This window comes from Chelonia mydas, chromosome 9 (assembly GCF_015237465.2).
Source record: "Chelonia mydas isolate rCheMyd1 chromosome 9, rCheMyd1.pri.v2, whole genome shotgun sequence".
Classification (NCBI taxonomy): Eukaryota; Metazoa; Chordata; order Testudines; family Cheloniidae; genus Chelonia; species Chelonia mydas.
In genome coordinates, this window is record NC_057855.1 from 29,583,435 (window position 1) to 29,602,239 (window position 18,805).

Sequence of the window (18,805 nt, forward strand, 5' to 3'; positions counted from 1 at the left end):
AGAAGGTGTGAGTAACAATAGGGGGGAAAATTAGCATGGGGAAATAGTTTTTACTTTGTGTAATGACCCATCCACTCTCAGTCTTTATTCAAGCCTAATTTAATGATGTCCAGTTTGCAAATTAATTCCAGTTCTGCAGTTTCTCACTGGAGTCTATTTTTGAAGTTTTTTTGTTGAAGAATTGCGACTTTTAGGTCTGTAATTGAGTGATCAGGGAGGCTGAAGTGTTCTCCGACTGGTTTTTGAATGTTATAATTCTTTACATCTTCTGGATGTTTTAAGCTCCCCTACCACACCCAAAAAAGTGAATAAATGTTTGATTTAATATGAATTTCAAATAAAAAATGTGGAATGGCTCACTACTTAAGGGCATAAAAATGGATCACTATAATAGTATAATTTTAATGTAGATCTGACCTACATAGATCACTAGGTGGCTCAGTAGACTCAAAATGGATACAGTGCTTTTCACTTCTAGTTCACTAGTCCAGTATTTAATTAATTAATTAATTAATTAAGCATTTGCATATTCGCCAAGCCAAGCAGTAGCGTTCTTAGTGGCCAAGTGGAGCTTTCGGAGCCCACTGCTGAATTTGGTTAGCGCGTGCTCCTCGACAATGTGTCTTATTGTTTGATCTGTGCTGCAGCTTAGATTGACTCGAAGACCCCAGTGGGGCTGGTTGGCTGCACAGAGGCCTTGCCTAATCCTGAATCGGTTAAGAAGGGCCCACTGATGATGTGGCAGGTTGAAGCTGGGCAGCCGAGCAGAAGGGTCTTTGATGAGGAACTGATTGGTCGTTGATGTGAAGTACCAGTCTTCCCTCCAGAGGAAGTGGCCTGTCTTCCCGCTGCCACATCCTGGCATGGCAGCCTCGACCACAATGGGTGTCGTGATGAAAGACATATAGCTGGTGGACTAAAAAGGTCATTGAACAAGGGCAAGCTAGGGTTGGCACGTATCTTCTCAAGAAACTTGCCTGCTGCAGTCTCCCTCCTGATATAAGGCGGAGCAATGTGGCTCAGAACAGGAAGCCATGGAAGATGAGTCAGTCAGAGAGTTCCTGTGATGATGCACGTTGTTGAGTTGAGTTGCATGTCAACTAGTTTGGTGTGTGCTGACCGACTCCATACTGAGGCACAGTACTCTGCTATTGAGTATGAGATGCCAAGGGCATCTGTTCCCAGTGATGAACCTGTCAGTTTGCCGAGAAGGTAGTTGCATGTCTTTACCTTCGCTCATATCTTGCTCAGGTGGCTTTTGTAAGTCAGTGTTCAGTTGAGGGCCATGCCTAAGTAAGCAGGGTAGGCTTTATGCTTCAGCCTCTGACCATTCATTATGATGTTTAATTCCCTCTTAGTGTTGGCATGGCGGAATGTGCTAGAGACTATCTTGCTGGTGCTAAGCTGAAGGCTCCATGTCTTGCCATAGTTGGCCAGATTTGCAGCATCATTACTCAGCGTCTTCTCCAGCTCAGAGAAAGTCAGAACCTGAAGCCCGCAACAGATGTTGTCTGCATAGATGAACTTCTGTGACTGAGTTGGTGGCAGGTCACTGATGTATAGATTGAACAAGGTTGGGCTAGAACAGACCTCTGGGGTAACTTGTTCATCTGTTTTTTCCAAGCACTTGTTTTCTCACCCACAAGCACCCTGAACCATCTGTCTCAGAGTAGCAGTTAGATGGCATCAGTAATCCATGGTGGAAAGACTCTTGGTATTTTAAAAAGTAGACCTGTGTACCACACCATATCATATGCTCCAGTGAGGTTAAGGAAAATAGCACCTGTTTTCAGGTTTCTCTGAAAACTGTTTTTGATTAATGGGGTTAGCACATGTTTGACCTTGTTGAAAGCCTGCTTCCTCAACATTCAAGATGTTCTCCACCTCTGGTGTTGTTCACTGTAAAATTAGGCACTCTAGAACCTTGAGACATACAGAATGCAGCGATATCCGGCAGTAGCTTGATGCCTGGTTTGGGTCTTTACCAGGTTTTGGAAGGCCGATGAGTTGAGAGCCACGCCAGTAGAGATTAATTTGCAAACTTCAACTCTAATAGCTGATTGAAATAAGTTGTTGTTCTATGTTCACTTCCTCCAAGGAAACGGGTGACTATACCACAACTACCACAACCACTGGCCTTCTTGTGAGCAGTCTTGCCAGAGGCTGAGACAGAATGCATTTTAAAATTGAACTATCCTCTCAGGATGGGATACATTACTAGTGTAATGCGGGGAAAACATACACTGTCAGTACCTGTTCATTTTTTCCTATTGCCTTGGTAAAGATACTGTGCCCAGGGCTGTTGTTACAACAACTTACATGAACACTAATTTCATCTTCAAACAGATACAGAAAGAACTGAGATATATTCCAATTTAGTGGGGTATGAAGTCTGCCTAAATATTAATCTTCTCTCTGGCTAGGGGAGGAACCACGGTTGGTCTAACCTGAGTAAAAGGATTTTCAAGGACAGAGCAGGCTTCAGAAAAGAGTCATATTTTGTTCTGTGCCTTCTCACCAAGAAAGTCACCTTCATTCTGGTACCAGAACTTTTATGGCTGTAACCATGTCATCATCATCATCATGTTCCTATTATGCCTCTGGCATTTAGGGCAGTGCCAAAGCTCCTCCACTCCTGTCTGTTTCTGGCAAGTCTTTCAATGGTTCCTCAGCTGTGCCCCAGGTTTTTCAACTTGACTTCCACAGCTCTTCGCCATGTTGTTTTCGGGCAGCCTCGTTTTCATTTGCCTTCAGGTGTCCATCTTATTGCTACTCTGGTGATGGAATCAGTTTCCACCCGAAGCACATGACCGATCCATCTCCAATGCCTCCTGGCAATGATGGTGCTCAGATTCTCTTGGCTGCACTGTGACAATAGATCTTGGTTTGAGATTGTTCTGGGCCAAAAGATACAGAAGATTTTTCTGAGGCAGGTTGTATGGAATGAAGACAGTTTCTCTGGTGTCTGTGCCTTGTCATGGTGGGATGTTCCCTAACAATCCCCAGAGTCTATGTCAATGGGGGCTTTTTGCTCCTGGGAGGTTCAACCATGCCGGATTGGTCTGTGCGGGAGGGGCCAGACAAAACAGACACCCGGGTCCTCCAGGTTGGGGGTTAGGCACAGGGCTACCAACCCTGTCCCGTAAAAAACAAAATATATTACGGAAACAGCCACAGAGAAATCGACCATTACTGTGTGTGATGGCCTTCCGGAGTCAATGCCCTGTAACCATGTAGAAAGCAAAAAAGTAAACAGTTTGGCTTTCAGGACGAGATTGTTATATTGGAAGGTGTACAAAATATTGATTTGATTTGTTAATTGAACATAAGATCATAGTGGGGGGTTCAATATATCCTTTTAGAGAGTCATTGTATATTAGTGCAGTATGTTTTCCCCCATTATTTTTCCACAGCACTGAAATACTGGTATAATAATTTTCTATTAATGCTGGACAAACCCCCGACAAAATTTTGGGCCTGATTTTCAGAGATGCAGAGCAACCTAAAGCTCAGCTAGACTTGTGGATACTGAATACCTCTAAAAAGCAGACCCTTATTGTTTTCCCTTGGCTCAGATAAATTCTGAGAAGTCTGATTACTTATAAGGTGTTTATTTGAAGTATTCAGAGATCTTCAGTGGACTAAAATGACCTGAACATTTTACAAGAACAGGCTTTCTTGAAAGGTTTCTGGTACTTTCTGGTTCCAGTCAGCCTGGAAGTTACATTAGAACAGCCTCTAGCACTGTGTTTGTAAGGTGGAGAGAGTGAGAGGCACAGGGATATTTTTGTTAAGGAAGGAAGAGGTGCATGAAAGAGTTTTGGCAATTTGTGGGCAAAACACTTTTCTGTTTCCTCTCCTCAGCCAAACATCCCTCTCCGTCTCTGCCCTTTGGACCGAAAAGCGAGTTAAGGGCTAGGTTCTGAAGAAAATGTGCAGTGGTGCTGAGAGGGAGAGAATTCTCAGCACCATGAGGTTCTTCATGGCCTTCACTGCTGTGTATCGGGACTGTGGTTGGCTACTCCAGGAAATGGAGGAGAATAGAAGACAGAGCTACCTACATGGGAGTGATCCATATAGATTTTCCATACCTGCACCACAAACTCCTTTTCCACACTTCATGTGGCAGTGTAGAGAGCCTCCTCTGTTGTCCCCTCCGGTGCAACAGAAATATGATGTTTCTGCAGTAGAGGAATGCAGAAGCCATTTTTAGGTTTTGACCAATTGATTCCTGTGTTAGTTTGGGAGCTTGCTTCCACATCCAATGTATTTTCAGACTGTAACCTATAAAATCATTTCTGAAGATAACCCTAAAAGATCCAATAAATTTTCAGTATACAAATATCATTACTAACTACAGGATTTTAAAGGTTTTCCTGGTCTCTTCTGGCACGGACATTTTAAAGTTAAATTATCCTGACCTACTCCCTCCTAATTCAGTTAAACGCCAAAATAAACAGTGGATTAGTTACTGAGCAGTTAATTGTTACTTTAAAGGTTTTCTTCCTCTTTATTTAAACAAATGCACAGCATTTAGCTTCAAAGAATAGCAATGCTAAACTACAGGCACCAGGGTCAAAGGCTGACTCCTGAAAACTGCTGCACAGTGCAGAGTGGGTTTGCTGTCCGTTTATTGAAGAGAGCTGCTCCTCTCGTGCTGCAGATGCAGGTGTGGTTGTTGCAGTATGTCAGCATAACTGCAGGCATGTTCAGTGGGATGGAGTTGCTGTAGACCCACGCAGAAGCTAGACCCCTCAGATCCAGTGTTCAAGGTGAGACCCATCTGAGATGATTACAGTTTTAAGCAATTGATTTTTCCAGTTCAGAAAACCAAGACTGATCGGGATAGAAAGGGTGAAAATCTGGAACTTGAAAATGAAGCTCTTCATTACACAGCCACAGTCTGAGTCTTACTTTAGTGCTCATCGGCTTTCCCTATCCTTGGAAAGGGAGAGAAGTTACATAGGTTCCTATGAACAAGAGAGGAGAACGTTGTGAAATGCTCCTAAGGATGGTGATGGTAATAACTAGACTGATATGTTAAGAAAATAGAACATAGAATGGCAATGAGGCTTATTTAATCATCCTCCTCTAGCTGCATGTTATCCAGGATACTGCTGCTCTCCTCTGCTTCTTACAGTTAGGCTTGGCAGAATTCAATTTTTATTTGTTTATAATTTTGATTAATAATATCAATATTTATTTTAAGCATCTTTAAACATTTTTATTGATTTAAATGTTCGTAGTTGTAGGAAATTATGGGGGGGTCAGACAATAGGAGCATCAGACAATCATTATTCAATGACAGTAGGCATTGAGATTCAAAAAGTTAAAGCTTTAAAACAGTTTAAACCAAAATTGTCAACATTGTGTCAAAATATACAAAGTATATAGCTTTAAACCTAACTCTAGTAAGTTTGAAGACAGTATTTCTTTCTTTGCCTAGCTGTAAATTTTGATTATTATTGGTAGAAATATTTTTGTTGGTTTGTGTGTATACCAGTGAAATCAACATTTACCAATAAAAATCTAATCCTTGCAAACCTGATTATAATCTGCTTGGCGAGGATCCAGTTGTGTTTCACAGCACTTACTTGAAATAACCTACTGTTTTCAAGGGTCCTTTGGCTGGCACATCACAACATGTCATGTGTGAGCCACTGTATGGGCCTGTGCAGGGGAATACAGGGGCAACAGCATACTCCCTTACATCAGGTACTCTTATTACAGATCAAAGGGTAAAGGGGAGAGCAGCTTCTGTGGGGCTGCTACCTTCCACTCTCATGCATGTAGTCAGTCAGTGGGCAATCGGGGTGGGGAAAATCAGGAGCCTTGACTCTCCCCCCTGAATCCAGCACAGAGGGGCAAAATACCCTGCATCAGGTATGGGATGGTGCATATTACTCCCCTTCCCCTCCACAGAACAAGGGGGGAGACCCAAAAAACAGACTTTGGCTCTCACAATTACAGTCTAGTCCCTACTCTTCTGCTAGGTCAGGGCAGCTAAGCACAGGGCAGGCACAAAGGCACCATCTAGCCCTTAGGGTCCAGGTCTTCAAGGCATTGAGTTTCTTCAGCTCCTGTTGACTTGAACGGTAACTAAGGGTACCCAAGACATCACAGGTTTGATCCCTTACTTTGTGGTTTGTAGGTACATTAGGTTGTGGGAGGAGAGATGGTAGCAGAAAAGTCACAGTTTTTGTTTTGTTTCTCTAACATTTCTTTCTTTGACTTTTAAATAATATTGAGATCAGTAGGCCCGATGAGTAGCTCTCTGCAGTTACATGAACCACCAGGGGCAGCAGAACTGGTGAGGGGCAAATGGTCATGTTATGGGGGCTGCTATATGTTTTCACCCTTGGGTGGCATTTTTAAGCAAGTTGTTTCAGATGGCTCAGGCCAGGCAGGGCTCCATGGATCCTGGGAGCAGACGCGAGAGCAGGACCTGGATGGGCTGGAGTGGCCACTGAGGTACTTTGGGTCAGGCTGGGGAGCTAATAGGAACTGGGGTGATTGGGCCAAGTCACCCCATGCAAAGCATCCATCCTGATTCCCCTTCCTATCCCTGACACTACAATCTCCCCCACTGGCCTTGACTCCCTCCACTCCCCAAGCAGAGCACTCACCCCACCTTCCTCCCACTTCCCCTGACTCCCCACACTTAGTGTAGTGCTTAGCATGTTTGGGTTTCACTGTGCACCTCTGTCTTCTCCCCCATCCACCCATTCAAAGTGAGCTTCTGTTGCCTCTGCTAGCCAGTATAAAAATGATAAAGGTTTTTTGACTTCATACTTCAGTTCATACACTGATTAACAGATTGGATCAGGAAAAACTCTGCCTCTTTGAAACCAAATTGGGTAATTGACCAAATGCATTATGGATGGGTGGCTGGTCTCTAATTAATGTGTGTAAGGACATGAATAGTACTCAGCCTTTCTGACAGGGCCCATTGAGCCCTTCCATTCTTGTGTACCTGTGCTAAGACAGGGCCCAACCTGGCCTTATAAACTGAACCACAAACCTTTTGAAGTTCATCCATCATTAACAGTGTACAAAATATGTTGCATACATATCCTGGTTTTGTATGCATTAGATCAGCTAAACCTCTTGTCCTCCATTTGATATAGCTGGATTTGTTTTCCTCATTCACTTAGCTATAAAAGAGTCTGTGATGTTTTCTTATTTCGTGTAAGATGGCTAATGGTAAGCTTATCACTGCCAAAGATTTCTTCAAGCGATACTGCATGTACTGTGTAATAGTACATGGGGTTAGTCAGTGTGATCATGTCTCCCTCAAGTGGCTGGCCGCAGCAATGGTAATAGTTTACTACTTTTCTCATATCTAAAGGAGTTACTCCTTTATCTCAGTTGGAAAAACTTGTGCTTTTGGGATGCTTTCTTTGACAGGGTAACAAGCCTTGTAGATAGGGGGGAAGTGGTAGATTTGATATATCTTGACTTTAGTAAGGCTTTTGATACTGTCTCGCATGACCTTCTCATAAACAAACTAGGAAAATACAACCTAGATGGAGCTACTATAAGCTGGGTGCATAACTGGTTGGAAAAGCATTCCCAGAGAGTTGTTATCAGTGGTTCACAGTTATGCTGGAAGGGCATAATGAGTGGGGTCCCGCAGGGATCAATTCTGGGTCCAGTTCTGTTCAATATCTTCATCAATGATTTAGATAATGGCATAGAGATTACACTTATAAAGTTTGCGGACAATACCAAGCTGAGCGGGGTTGCCAGTGTTTTGGAGGATAGGATTAAAATTCAAAATGATCTGGACAAACTGGAGAAATGGTCTGAAGTAAATAGGATGAAATTCAATAAGGACAAATGCAAAGTACTCAAGTACTCCACTTAGGAAAGAACAATCAGTTGCATACATACAAAATGGGAAATGACTGCCTAGGAAGGAGTACTGCGGAAAGAGATCTGGGATCATAGTGGATCACAAGCTAAATATGAGTCAACAGTGTAATGTTATTGCAAATAAAGCAAACATAATTCTGGGATGTATTAGCAGGAGTATTGTAAGCAAGACACATGAAGTAATTCTTCCACTCTACTCCGCTCTGATTAGGCCTCAACTGGAGTATTGTGTCGAGTTCTGGGTGCCACGTTTCAGGAAAGATGTGAACAAATTGGAGAAAGTCCAGAGAAGAGCAACAAAAATGATTAAAGGTCTAGAAAACATGACCTATGAGGGAAAATTGAAAAAAATTGGGTTTGTTTAGTCTGGAGAAGAGAAGACTGAGTGGGGACATGATAACAGTTTTCAAGTACATATAAGGTGGTTACAAGGAGGAAGGAGAAAAATTGTTCTCCTTAACCTCTAAAGACAGGACAAGAACAATGGGCTTAAATTGCAGCAAGGGCAGGTTAGGCTGGAACTTAGGAAAAACTTCCTAACTGTCAGAGTGGTTAAGCCCTGGAATAAATTGCCTAGGGAGCTTGTGTAATCTCCATCATTGGGGATTTTTAAGAGCAGGTTGGACAAACACCTGTCAGGGATGGTCTAGATAATACTTAGTCCTGCCTTGAGTACAGGGCACTGGACTAGATGACCTCTCAAGATCTCTTCCAGTTCTATGATTCTATGCTTTTTTCCAGCATCCATAATCCCTTCGTCCCCCAACTTCAACAAATAAGGAGATCAGCTAGTTTCTTATAGGGTCATATAAGCTTTTTATAGCTCATCCATTACTGTGGATTTTTTAAATTTAGGTTTGATTTGTTATTGACATCTTGGGGATTAGAGCAGGACAGGGTGTCACAATAAACAAACACAAGATATAATTCCTTACAGAATTAATAATTTTAAAAAATCTTTTCTGTAGATTTTAACATATTAACATGGTTGTACTTTGAACATGAGTAATTCCAGGCAGGAATGTGGTAAGAAGACATGGCTGTGATTCTAAATGATACTGTGGACTGTGTTGGTGTTTCTAAGCAAGGGAATTTCATCATAGCTGTCTACAATTTACCCAGACCTGCACTTGCTAGTCATATAAACTCCCTGTGTGGTTAATGAGAATTGTGCTTACATCAGGAGCGTGGGATCATGTTCAGAGACCATAATTTTTCAAACAAAGCCTATGTATCAGCTGATCTGATCTATACAAGCTGTGTATATTTGTCATGGTTTTATCATTATTGTATTCCCTTGAAGGGGAGCAATGTAAGGTGGAGCACAGAAAGTGACTGCTCTAAGTTCTTGTTAAATATCTGATCCCAAAACATTCTTCCTTCATAGAAAACAACAAAAACAAAGAAGTCCTAGCTCCACAAAGCTGCTTCTGGCCTGCAGCTTCAAACCTTCATATCCCACTGATAACAGGGCCTGATTTTTCAAAAGAAACAATTTTTTCAGACATTTAGTCTAAGCAAAGTTTCACTTTGTAAGTGAAATTACAATTAGGACAGTGAGAGACACTGAAACAAATCAGTTTTATGTTTTACTTTCCTATAAACAGCATCCCCCTGTATCAGAGAATATGAATCTGCCAGAATTCCACCACAGGCTTCTGTTGCAGAACCTTTGCACGTTCACATGTAATCTACTGGTGAATGCAGTACGAGTTCCCTTCTGTGACCGATTCTCAGAGGACATGAGTTAGGTACAGCCTCAGTTAGGAAGCCTTGGAATTTTAGCTCAAGTTGTAGCAACTCATGCTTTTAGCTCTGAAGGTGCCTGGTTGAATCCCTGGTGTGTCAGCCAACAAGGCAGCCATCACATGTGCACAATGAAGATCTGGATCTTTTAATGCAATGTCTAGCTGTAGGTGAAGACTGTGACAAGTAGTTAGTAGAAGACTTTGTCTTTGCACGTTGGAGATAGTTGTACAGTGAGTTGTACAGTTTTTGATTAGAATACAGATAATCAGTGCCCTTGGACAAAGAAAACTGGGTGAAATTTAGTAGAAATATTCAAGCTATAAGTAGGCTCTCATGGGGAGATTTCTTGTAGCCATAATGCCCTTTGCTGTTCAAACCATATAACATTATAGTCACTCTTTTCCCATGCTCCAGCCAAAAATATGTGTCACTGAGGCATGTGGATGTGGAACAGAAAAATGATGATGTAGAAAGAATAGATATGTGACTCTGACACCTTCCTCCATTAAAATGAATACAAAACAGTCAAAGGTTAAAAAAGTGAAAAAATTAAATACTTTAAAATCTGCTTAGCTTCCAGCCTAGATTTCAATTTTACATTATTTTCCATTTTAAAAGGAAAAGCGAGTGACAGTTCTAAACAATTAACTTATCTGATCAAGCACTAACCACCATGATAGCAAATTATATTGACACTGTAGCAAATACTTCAATAGCAAATCACTCTAATGGCAAAATATTTCAACTGCAAAGCCCTCAAATATCAAAATGCTCTGTCAGCAAAACTCTTTGATAACTGAACTGCTGCAATACAAGAAATACCCCAACAGCAAATAGCATTATGGCTACAAGAAATCTCAGTGACAGTCTGCAAAATATAATCAGGGCCAGAGCCTTATGAGCTTGACTCAAAGCTCATCTAAGTAAAAGTAGAGTAGACTCCTGCTGACTTCAGTAGGCTTTGGATCAGGGCCCTAGTATAAATTAGCCTAGCTTCACTGATTTAAATTGAAACTGTGGTGATTGATACCACTTGAGGATCTGGTCCTCAATTTTTATAAACTCTACAGTATGGGGAGCTAGCAGTATAAAATATACTTTGCATAGAGTACCTGAAATATGCTAGCCACTTTCCAGAGGGCAAAATTCACCCCCTGCAGAGGACCAGCAGAAACCTTTTGCATCACTTGAGAACTTACGTGGAACTTAAACGGTGCACAGGCTTCATGCTGGCTGTTTGAACAATGGTGAGTTTGACCCACAGTTAGTAATAGATTCATCCTCTTCCCAAAATATCTTGTGGTCTAAGAACAGAAAAGAGGGAATGAGCCCAGGAGAGTAGGAAGAAGAGACAGCAAGGATGGCATCAATTCTTTTGAGATTGTAATAATAATTTATATAACACCTGCCATCCAGAAGGATTTCAAAATGTAGAGGGATGAAAAGTGTACTTCGTAGGGACCACTTGCCCACAACTGAAATACAGCCACCTCTAGTATGAAACATAGTGGTCATTATGCACCAGCAGCATGAAATATTAGCCAGTTGAGCTTTGGGATAAGGGAATGGGAAGAGTAATTTCTCCAATCTACACTGCAAGGAGATTGTAGGTAGGCAGAAAGTGGTATTGGAGATATTATCTTTTTAGGTGAGATATAAAACCAAACACCTGACCTGCTATGTCCACTAAAGATTCAATGGCAGTTTCCACAAAATGTAGAGATATTAACTTTAGTGTCCTGGCAAAATTCCATTTTGGATTATTACATTCTGATTGCCTAAATTCCCCTATAAATTAAATTTAAATGCTGGTGTGACAGGTTTGGTCACAGAGGCCCCCTTGGGACTGTCACCTGATGTGCTGAAACTACCTCTGAGCCCATTTTCCCTGGCAGCTTGGGACTTCAGAACCCTGCCTTGTTGAGCCAGACATGCTAGCCTGCAGCAAACAGACCCAGGTCTGAACCACGTCCCGCAAAGCTGCAGGCTTTAACTGAAAACCACTTAGCAGATATTCCTGTCTCCAGCACCCAGATACCCAGTTCCCAATGGGATCCAAACCCCAAATAAATCCGTTTTACTCTGTATAAAACTTATACAGGGTAAACTCAAATTGTTTGCCCTCTATAGCACTGACAGAGAGATATGCACAGCTGTTTGCTCCCGCAGGTACTAATTACTTACTCTGGGCTCAATTATAAACAAAAGTGATTTTATTAAGTATAAAAAGTAGGATTTAAGTGGTTTGAAGTAATAAGAGACAGAACAAAGTAAGTTACCATGCAAAATAAAGCAAAATGCGCAAGTCTAAGCCTAAAACATTAAGAAACTGATTTCAGATAAAATCCCATCCTCAGAGATGTTCCAATAAGCTTCTTTCACAGACTGGACTCCTTCCTAGTCTGGATCCAGCAATCACTCATACCCCCATAGTTACTGTCCTTTGTTTCAGTTTCTTTCAGGCATCTATTGGGGATGGAGAGGCCATCTCTCAAACCAGCTGAAGACAAAATGGAGAGGCTTCCAGGGCCTTTTATATTCTCTCTCTTGTGGGCAGAAACCCCTTTGTTCCTTTGTGCAAAGTCACAGCAACAAGATGGAGTTTGTAGCCACCTGGGCAAGTCACATGTCTATGAATGATTCAGCTTTTTGCAGGCCGATACCATTATTTACATATTAGTTTGAACATTCCCAGGAAAGCTCAGATGTGGATTGGCATCTCCCAAAGTGCATTGTCAGTTAAGTGTTTCTTGATTGGGCACTTATTGAGAATAGTCCCTTCTCAAGAAGCTGACCAAATACTTCACTGAGGCTACTTAGAATCAAACACATTGAGATACAAGTACATAGCCAATATTCATAACTTCAGAGACAAAAATGATACGCACATACAGACAGCATAATCATAATCAGCAAACTACAACCTTTCCATAGACAACCCACTTGACCTCCACTGTACAAGACCTGATGCAACCATAGGACCTGGGTTGCAACAATGATCTATACCGTCACAGTTCATGTCAATAATGTCACAGCTGGTATTTGTCACTCTTTGTCCTACATTCTTGAGTAGTTCTGCTGTGAGCTGTTAAATAGTTGCCTCATTCCACCCAGAAATGGCTACATTTCATGGCTGGGTAAAACAGCTCCTATATACATATGGAAGGGGGTTTCAAAAGCACTTAGCATTGCCTTCAGTTTGCTGCTACTGAAGTTAATAGTAAAAATCTTATTATCTTCAGTAGGAGCAGATTCAGACCAATACCTGAGTGCTTTTGAAAATCCCACCTAGCGTCTGGAAAAAAATTAACATTCTTTGGGATGAAAGGAACTATGTAAACAAAAAAACCCCTATGTGAATGCAAGATTTTTCAGAAAACAAGTAGCCAAATTTACTAGAATGCTGGCAGCAGAATAAAACAACAGGAAACAAAACAGGACAAAGGGTGGGCATAGAAAATGGGCAAATCTGTGAAAGAAAAGAGCAAACAAATAAGATCTACTTTAAACCAACAAAGCACCCAGTTTTTGAACTTTTAGAAAATGCTAAGAGGTAAATATTTAGGAATTATGCCAGAAGCAGAAGTGTGGATTGCAAGCTCTTTGTGGCAAGGACATATCATTTTATGACTCTTTAAGGCACCATCCACACCACCAGTACTTTAGAAACAACAATAATGAAAACGACTCCTCCCTTATGATGTCTGTAGATTGTATGCGTACAACTGAACCATTTTTAATGCAAGTCAAGACCATTATTGCCTGATAGTGTCTATACTTCTTATTTCTTGGCTCCACTTCTGGAAGAGATGCAGAACAGATAAAGACTAGTGGTTCCATAAATAACCATTGAGGAGGGCACTACTTTAGCTAATGCTCATACAAAATGATTGAAAGAGAAATAAATACATAGTGATCCGGAGACCTGTTCCTATAAACACAGGAGTAAATCATTGCACTTGGAGTTAATGAGCTGGATTCTGTGCTCCACCTGCACAAAACTTGAAGTACCAGGCAGAGTGGGGAATACAGGCAAAGGTGACTTTACACCACCTTTGTGCTGGTTGGATTTTGGGCTGCCTCAGGCGTTGAAACAGCCTTCAGCACAAGTTAGAGGAACTCCTGGGGAGCTCCAACTAATGACAGCCTTCACAGTTCTGCCTGTGGGCTGCACAGCAGCCCAGACTCTCCGGAGAATCTAGCAGAGAACTATAAGCATGTCCCCTAGTCTTCTGCCCCCAGCTTCCTCCTGGCATGTCTCCTTCAAGGCCTTGCAGAGGAGGAGGTGGTGGGGAGAATCTAGGAAACATACATTGGCTCCAGGATGCTCCTGCACCAAGTAATTCTCTCACAGACCCTCAGAGCTCCTGAACGGCTGCCTATACACTGCCACAATGTCATATGGATGATTGGGCAGGGAGTAAAATTGGCCCGGTTGGACTATTTGTGCACACTACAGAGTTTCACTGTGACATGCCCATGTGTTGTATGTCGTTGTAGGCACGTCTGTCCCAGAATATTAGAGAGACAAACCGGGCGAGGTAGTATCTTTTATTGGACCAACTTCTGTTCATGAGAGAGAGAAACTTTCAAGTCACACACAGCTTAGAATATGTGCTAAAAACTTATGCTAAACAATTGTTCCACCTTGCATTTAACTGGGACTCTCAGAATTCCTTTCCCAGATCTGAAGAAGAGCTCTCTGTAGCTCAAAAACTTGCCTCTCTCACAAACAGAAGTTGGTCCAATAAAAGATATTACATCCCCCACCCATCACCGTCTTTCTGATGTCCATGTGTTGCAGACAGAAACAATCACTGCAAAAAGCACATATGGAGAGCTGATCCTCGAGCTCTTAAAACACTGGTCTCAAGCTGAAAAGTTTCTTTAGCTAGTAGTGCTAACAGTCCCATATCCACTCTGGGAGCCAGTCGCTGGAGAGCATCATCACTCACTCATACACTCAAGCAGATAAGTTACAGTGAGATTCCAGAGCACATTACAGGCATGCTGTACCTGGGTTAGGTACTGCTGTGGCTGCAAAGTGAGCTGTTCTGACAACTCATGTTTCTTCACTGTAGTTCTAGCTGCTCCTTCAGTTCCCAGTCAGCTTTCCCTTTGACCACATTGTGGATTACATTTTAATAGAGACTGTTTTGTTAACATTTTAATCCAAAAACATTGTATATTTTTACTTCTTCTTAAATGCATTTTAGCTGCTTGAAACAAATGTCCATGCCATTTCTTTCCTCTTGCTTTAGATTCAAGGTTTTTGTTTTTTCATTTGGGGTGGGAGGAGGGAGTTTAAGGAAATCTTCTCTTTCTTTAGGTTTCAGAGTAACAGCCGTGTTAGTCTGTATTCGCAAAAAGAAAAGGAGTACTTGTGGCAATAAATTGGTTAGTCTCTTTCTTTACTAGGTGAGTTTCCAAAAGCTTTTGTAGAAAAAAAAATCCTAATAGATTTATGCACATTTGGTTCATGAAATAAATCTGGTTTTGCATACAGGCAAAAGCGATTTTTATTGGGTGTGAATTAACCCTTTTTAACCATTTTTAAAGGTGCCAGTGGGAGTTGGGCTGCCAACTCCTTGAAGTGAGGTTGCCCGTCTCTGTTTATTTCAGGTTGTTTCCTAAGTTTTATTTGTGTTTACTCCTTGGGTCAGATCCTTGGGCCTCTACATTCTGCACTGGACCAACTTGGGTGGGAGGGGGAAAGGGAAGGAAGTCATAATGTGGCTTTAAGCAATGTTTGTCTCCTATCCAACCCCTGATTCTGGATGGACAAGGCTTTGAGCCATTTTCAAGGCAGAATTTATATAGCCTTGTCAGTCTCAGCAACCCAGAATTTCTGGGGTGCAGGAATGCCCTGGCCACACCCTCTTCTCCCCTACTTCCCACCATAGTTAGAGGGAGGCTGGGGGGGGGCATCATAGGAGCCCCTACAATAACTCTGTGTTATAGAGATTCCCCCACACTGGGTAAGTAAGCTCCAAGACAGTTTCACAAAGCCCAGATCTGCCACATTACAGTGGAGGATTGGGGTCTTTGTGTGTAGTACTCTGATTAGAATTCCTGCCAGTAAAAATCAGCTTGAGCTTATTAATTTTTTAAAAGAGGCTTCTCAGAAACTTGCATGAATTGTAAACAGTGGACCAAATTCTGCTTATTTACACCTGAGCAAATCCTCTCAAATCAGTGGGATTTGAATGAGTGTATATGAGAGCAGAATTTGGCCCAAAATACTTTACTCTAATTCTTCTGACACTACGTATAGTCTCCACCATTTCAGCAGTCATGAATCGTATCTGTCTACAGATCACATGGGTATGATCTCCATGGTGACTTGGTCACTAGAGGTAGAAATATGAGCTGGCAAGTCAAGGTTACTGTGTCTCCCTCTCTCCCTTTCTCTGTCAGTGCAATGCAGGTAATTATTAGCATGACATTCTGACTTAAAGTAGGCTTCATCTGGAGCAAAATTTGCCATTTTTTAACTGCATAAATGTAGTTTGAACAATGCACTGTGAACCACAGATCCTAGATCCAGACACGGAGAGCAGGTGGTATCCTTTTCTGGACCTCATTTAGTAGAAAAGCCAGCATCCTTGGTTAGAGGAAGTTGATGCTACAAGAAAAATAAATAAAATGAAAAATCCTATGTAGGTCTTCCTTCTCTGAACTGTAGAAACTTTCATTGTGAGGAAACGACCAGCTCCTTTGTCCTTAGTAGATGTCCTGGGAAAATGGAAACATTAATACAGAATTACAAAGACAGAATTTGCCGAGTCTTAGAATACAAATACCTAAACAGACACAGTACAGTATAAGAGAGAATCTTAGGTCTTATCCATGTGTTTAAATTAACCAGCAGATACTTAAAGTTTACTTCTTTGTACTGGTGATGCCCCTTTCCTGTTTTCATTGATGCAAAATGACTTTAAAATGAGTGATATTTTTTCTTGTTTGCTAGCACCATCTCCCCCTGTTGTCCATCCACATAAAATGCATAGTCCTGGAACATAAGAAAGGTGATATGTTTCCTTCCAGCTCTTTTGTAAGCTGACATGAAGTAGACAGACCCTTCTGAAGTTTTGTGCATGCTGTGCTTCTTCCCCCACACCTCCCTTGCTGCAGCAAGAAAAGCCTTTTCTTTTAACCAGGCTTCCTTTGAAGAAGTGACTCAGGCAGCTTCATGGCCTCTCAAGGTAAATGCATATATAGCCTGTATTTTTATATCATGTTTACAGAAAACTACAGTCTTTTAAATTTCCAGCAATTTAATTAAATGTGACTAAAGCCACATCATCCACAGCATGGTTATTTGACCTTTTTTGTTTTTCAGAATATGAGATGCTCCTAAGGAGAGTAAATCGATAATAAAATGTTAATTGCATAAAATATATTAAATAAAAAGTAGCATTTGCATTTAACCTGCGAGGTGTTTGTTCATATTTCTATGTGTACCATTACTTGTATAGTTGGCACTGAATATGTGGAAAGGGTATGCACTGATCCAAGGTTAATGTATTTTGCACACACTTCTTCCATAGTCTACTGTGAAAATAGTGTGTCAGCAGATGATGCTCATTTTCAAGATGTGTCACAATCCTGCTACCACGTAACAAAGGAAATCTTTGAAGATTACTTGCATTTAGTCAGATTAGCTATATTTGGGTTCATTCTTGACGTGTATTGTCTTTAGCTGGAGCCAGCTGTCTCCTCAGAACTGCAAGTGAAAGTTGCAGTCAATCATCAAATCCTTCTAAGTTCATTGGCACATGCTATCAAATGATATAACTGAACAGAAAGAGCCAAGATTCAGGTTTCCTTTAGGTAGATACAACTCCACTGACGATACCCCACTGAGTTGTACAGGTGCAGTGGGAGCAAAATTTGGGGGTCTAGCAGCGTTCCAACAGTTTGCTATATAGGATTGCCAGTTTACATCTCTCTTTTTGCTAGAACTTTATAAATGCAATGCTGCTTGACACTAAGGATGTTCTTGAGTACCAAGTAGTTTTTATAGCATTATTGCTGCATGCTTTGAAATATCCTTCTTTTGGAGTATGAAGACTTGCCTATTTCTATTGATGTTATCATGGGGAATTTGTCATGTATATTTTTACTGTACAGTAGTTAGCAGAAACAGCTGAATAATGTAGCCTTCTAGCATAGAGTTTCCACAGTAAAGAAACATGGTAATACACGTCTCGACAGTGGCTCATAACTCTACAAATTATGATTATACAGTCCAATCTGTTTGTTTATCTTAAATGTTCACTTACCATAAGTGAAATAGAAAAACACCTTCACAAAATATGCACAAAAATAGACAAAGCTTCAAAGTATCTTAGATTTCCATCAATATTTAGTGTATTTGCTGTTTGATTTTTTGATAAATGCGATGGACAAAACTGCAGTTTGTCATTTTATTTCTTATTACTATTCAAGAATGACACTAGCACTTGGCCAGTAAGACTTCATGGCATTTCATGTAATGAGTTAGAGCGACAACAGTACCCTGGGAGGTGAAATGATGCAGAAGCACCTATAAAATATTCATAACCCAGTTATACATTTTTAAAAGCCAGATAGTAATTCAAAGGGCTTTCTTCTTTTTCCTGTGGTCTCAGACTTTGAAAGAAAGCAGTAGCTGCAAAGATAAATTAAAATCAAAATATGATTAAATGATGAATGAGCCACACTATGTTCAAATAATGCTAAAGTATCTCATTTAAACCCATAACACCAAAGAAAAACTTTAAAGCCACAGCTCCTTCTGGTGCTAAAACCCCATTCTGCCTAAGTATTGTAGCAGACTTGATAGAAACAATCTGGTTGGGGACACTCACAGTATCTAAGTGTGGAGGCTCAGTTTAATAAAACGCTTTGTTATTTAAACACAATGGGCCTAGCGTTGCTTTCATTTATGCCAGTATAATCAATTTAGCTGCACTGAAATCAGTGGTAAAACCAGTGTGAGATCAGAATTGGGCTCATAAGATGATTTTTCTTTCTGTTATCTACATGCACCCATATTGACTTTAGTGGTGTTTGGTGGTGTAAGATAGAGCCCAATTGTACAACCACTTACAAGTATAAGTAGTCTCATTACCTTAAATAGGACTACCCAAGGTAACAGACACTGTGTCTAATAGTGAGTGTTTTCAGGATCAAGCCC

At 41.1% G+C, this 18,805-nt stretch overlaps 1 protein-coding gene across 1 annotated transcript in view; it reads left to right on the forward strand.

Moving 5' to 3' along the window:
• PLSCR5 (phospholipid scramblase family member 5) overlaps positions 1-18,805 on the forward strand; it is a 58,591-nt gene that overhangs the window by 26,534 nt on the left and 13,252 nt on the right. The window contains exon 3 of the mRNA XM_007055004.3: positions 16,672-16,829. Within this exon, the coding sequence (XP_007055066.2) occupies positions 16,817-16,829 (13 nt within the window). The 5' untranslated portion in view covers positions 16,672-16,816. The remainder of the gene's footprint in view (positions 1-16,671; positions 16,830-18,805) is intronic.